Source organism: Aplysia californica, unplaced genomic scaffold, assembly GCF_000002075.1.
Source record: "Aplysia californica isolate F4 #8 unplaced genomic scaffold, AplCal3.0 scaffold00090, whole genome shotgun sequence".
In the NCBI taxonomy this organism is placed as follows: domain Eukaryota; kingdom Metazoa; phylum Mollusca; class Gastropoda; order Aplysiida; family Aplysiidae; genus Aplysia; species Aplysia californica.
The window spans coordinates 1074943-1077448 of NW_004797360.1; the positions used below are offsets into that span (position 1 = coordinate 1074943).

The 2506-nt window shown below is 40.3% G+C and overlaps 1 protein-coding gene across 1 annotated transcript in view; it reads right to left on the minus strand.

Annotated features, from left to right (window-relative positions):
• Positions 1-204: 204 nt before the first annotated feature.
• Positions 205-2506, minus strand: part of LOC101858478 — a 3965-nt gene continuing 1663 nt past the window's right edge. Inside the window, exon 2 of the mRNA XM_005094855.3 lies at positions 205-1039. Within this exon, the coding sequence (XP_005094912.1) occupies positions 306-1039 (734 nt within the window). The 3' untranslated portion in view covers positions 205-305. The remainder of the gene's footprint in view (positions 1040-2506) is intronic.

Sequence of the window (2506 nt, forward strand, 5' to 3'; positions counted from 1 at the left end):
TAAAAGTGTAATATTACATTGGTTCAAGACCCCCCCCCCCCCCTTTTTAACACGTTTCTTACAGGAGCCAAAGACCCCCCCCCCTCCCCTCTAGGTGTAAGATTATATTTGAACAGCCCCTTTAGTCCCGCTGTAGGGATGGTCCCGCCGCAGTATCGGGTGCCGCTATAGTCATATGTTCTACTGTAACAGTAATAGAGATTATAACATTCTTAATATTTATTAATCAACTGTCATTCATGGAACAAGAGAAGAAATTATGTTAGTCTACTAAATGTGTGAAGAGGTTTACACGAAGTCCTTTACTAAAAGTACTCGCTGTTTTCCGGAGAATAAACCGGATTGTACGTGGCAGTACTAGTAGATGCACCCGAACTTTGTGAGTGCGTGTACTGTATCGGCTGTTCATCCTTTATTCGTTGTTGATCAGCTTTTTCTTTTTGTTTTTTCAAAGCCTGTATTACGTCCATTTGAAAGTTCATGAACTGATACTGATCCAGCGAATCAACAGTCTCCATAATAGAACGAAAAAAGTTGAGCCTTGGCGACTCTTTTGATTTTTCAGCCTGTCGTTGTTTCAGCAGATTAAGGATTTCAGCATCACTCTGTATTTCTTCTCCTCTGCACTTATTGACGCCCCGTGTCTCTTCTCTTCTGCGTCTACATCTAGGTAGGCCTATTTGGTCTTGAGATTCACTTGTCGACGAATAGCTGTCTTGAGGTGGGCTTGTCACCAGATTTATAGGATTGTCTTTTTCTATAGCAATGTCCAGTTCACTGGCCACTGCATGTAATTCTGTGCTGTCCCGAGAATCAATATGGTCACAATAACGTAGATCCATGTCTTGCTCAATGTTTGGGTGGTTGCCGTACGATAAACGCAGCTGCTTTGCAGGCAGGAGAAACATCATTTCTTTTTGAAATTTCCAGTCCTTTTCGTTGTCTGCTCCACTGCCAGATCTTTTCAGTTTCCTCCTGAGAGCATTGGAGTAGCTTTTTGTAAGCATATCCCAGGTTGCCTTGGCCTTCATATGCGTGCCTGTGTTTAAAAGAAAATCAAAGTCTGTACAATGACATGATGTATAAATTACTGCGTTTCTCTAGGCACCCTTACTACTGTACATGCATTGCATAAAAAGAAGGATTCTGATAAGAAATCCGAGTCAAGATTAATACTGGTAGGGCCAACAGCTTACCACTAAAATTTGCGGTACAGCTTAAATTGATGCTCATATTTTAATTTTATTTCAGGCATATAGGCCTACATGTATATTTGGCCACCGGTGGATCTTTTGCTTCAACGAGTGTGCAATTTCATATGGATGCAACCACAATAAGTGAACACGTTTTCGCCACCTGCAATGTAATATGGGATGTGTTAAAATTGCAGCCTCTGGAATTGCCGATGCCAACACAAGAAAAGTGGCTACATATCGCTAAAAAATATGGTGATTTATGGGACTTTCTCTTAGCTATTGGAGCATTGAAAGGGAAACATAGAACCCTATGAACAGAGGCTAACAATTTTATAATTACAAAGATTTCCCAGGTATTGTGCTAATGGCCTTGAGTGACGCAGATTCTTGTTTCACTTTGGTGGACTGTGGCCAGTACAGAAGGATTTAAGCGATGCAGATGTGTTCGATGCTTCTCGATTATCTACCCTTCTTGAACTTGAAAAGGGAATGTTGAAAATCCCTGAAGTAAAATTCAAAATAAGCAATTCAGATATTGATATTCCATGCATGATGCTGGAGACGAAGCATTCCCTTTGAAATCCTACTTATACTTAATGAAACCCTTCGCCTCAATAACTCTAAATCCAAAAGGAAGGATTTACAACTACCGCCACTCACGATGGTAGCTGCCCAGCTAGTCACAGGCCCAGTAGTCATATAAGCTTAATTACAGCACTTTAACACTGCAGTTGTTACTTAAGTCTTTTATTCTCCACCTTCAAATTGGTGGTGTAGAGATAGTCCCTCTAAAACTAAAATGTCAATTCAGCTTGTGTAGTTCAATATTTCTTCCTTTTAGCATGCAAATCAAAGCAAATTACTCTGTAAAACTTCAACAATTAATGTTCTTTCGTTGAAAACAATTGAAAAATAAAATTCAATTCATACAATCAATCAATCATTCATTTACTCTTTTTGAGAGTGTCAGTGATAACTTCCATCATGAAGGGCACAGTCGAGGCAGGGTGGACATGTGACAAACTGGCATGCTTCCCGTTCTGTGGAGTGTCATTTGGCATTATATTGGCTATGAAATTCGAAATCTTTCAACGGCCGATGCGTGTTGAGCCTTATAAAGCGTGTGTATAATTTTATTCAACAAAATCAGCTGTGGTTCTGCATAACTTTATCTGCAGGCGAGATGTTGCACTATCACATACGAAACAGGGACAACACAACAATAGTTGGTCTGCAACCGCTCTCGTTAAACTCGAACCAAGTCGAACGAAGCGCACCAGCAGCAAGTTACTCTAAGGTATCGAATAACC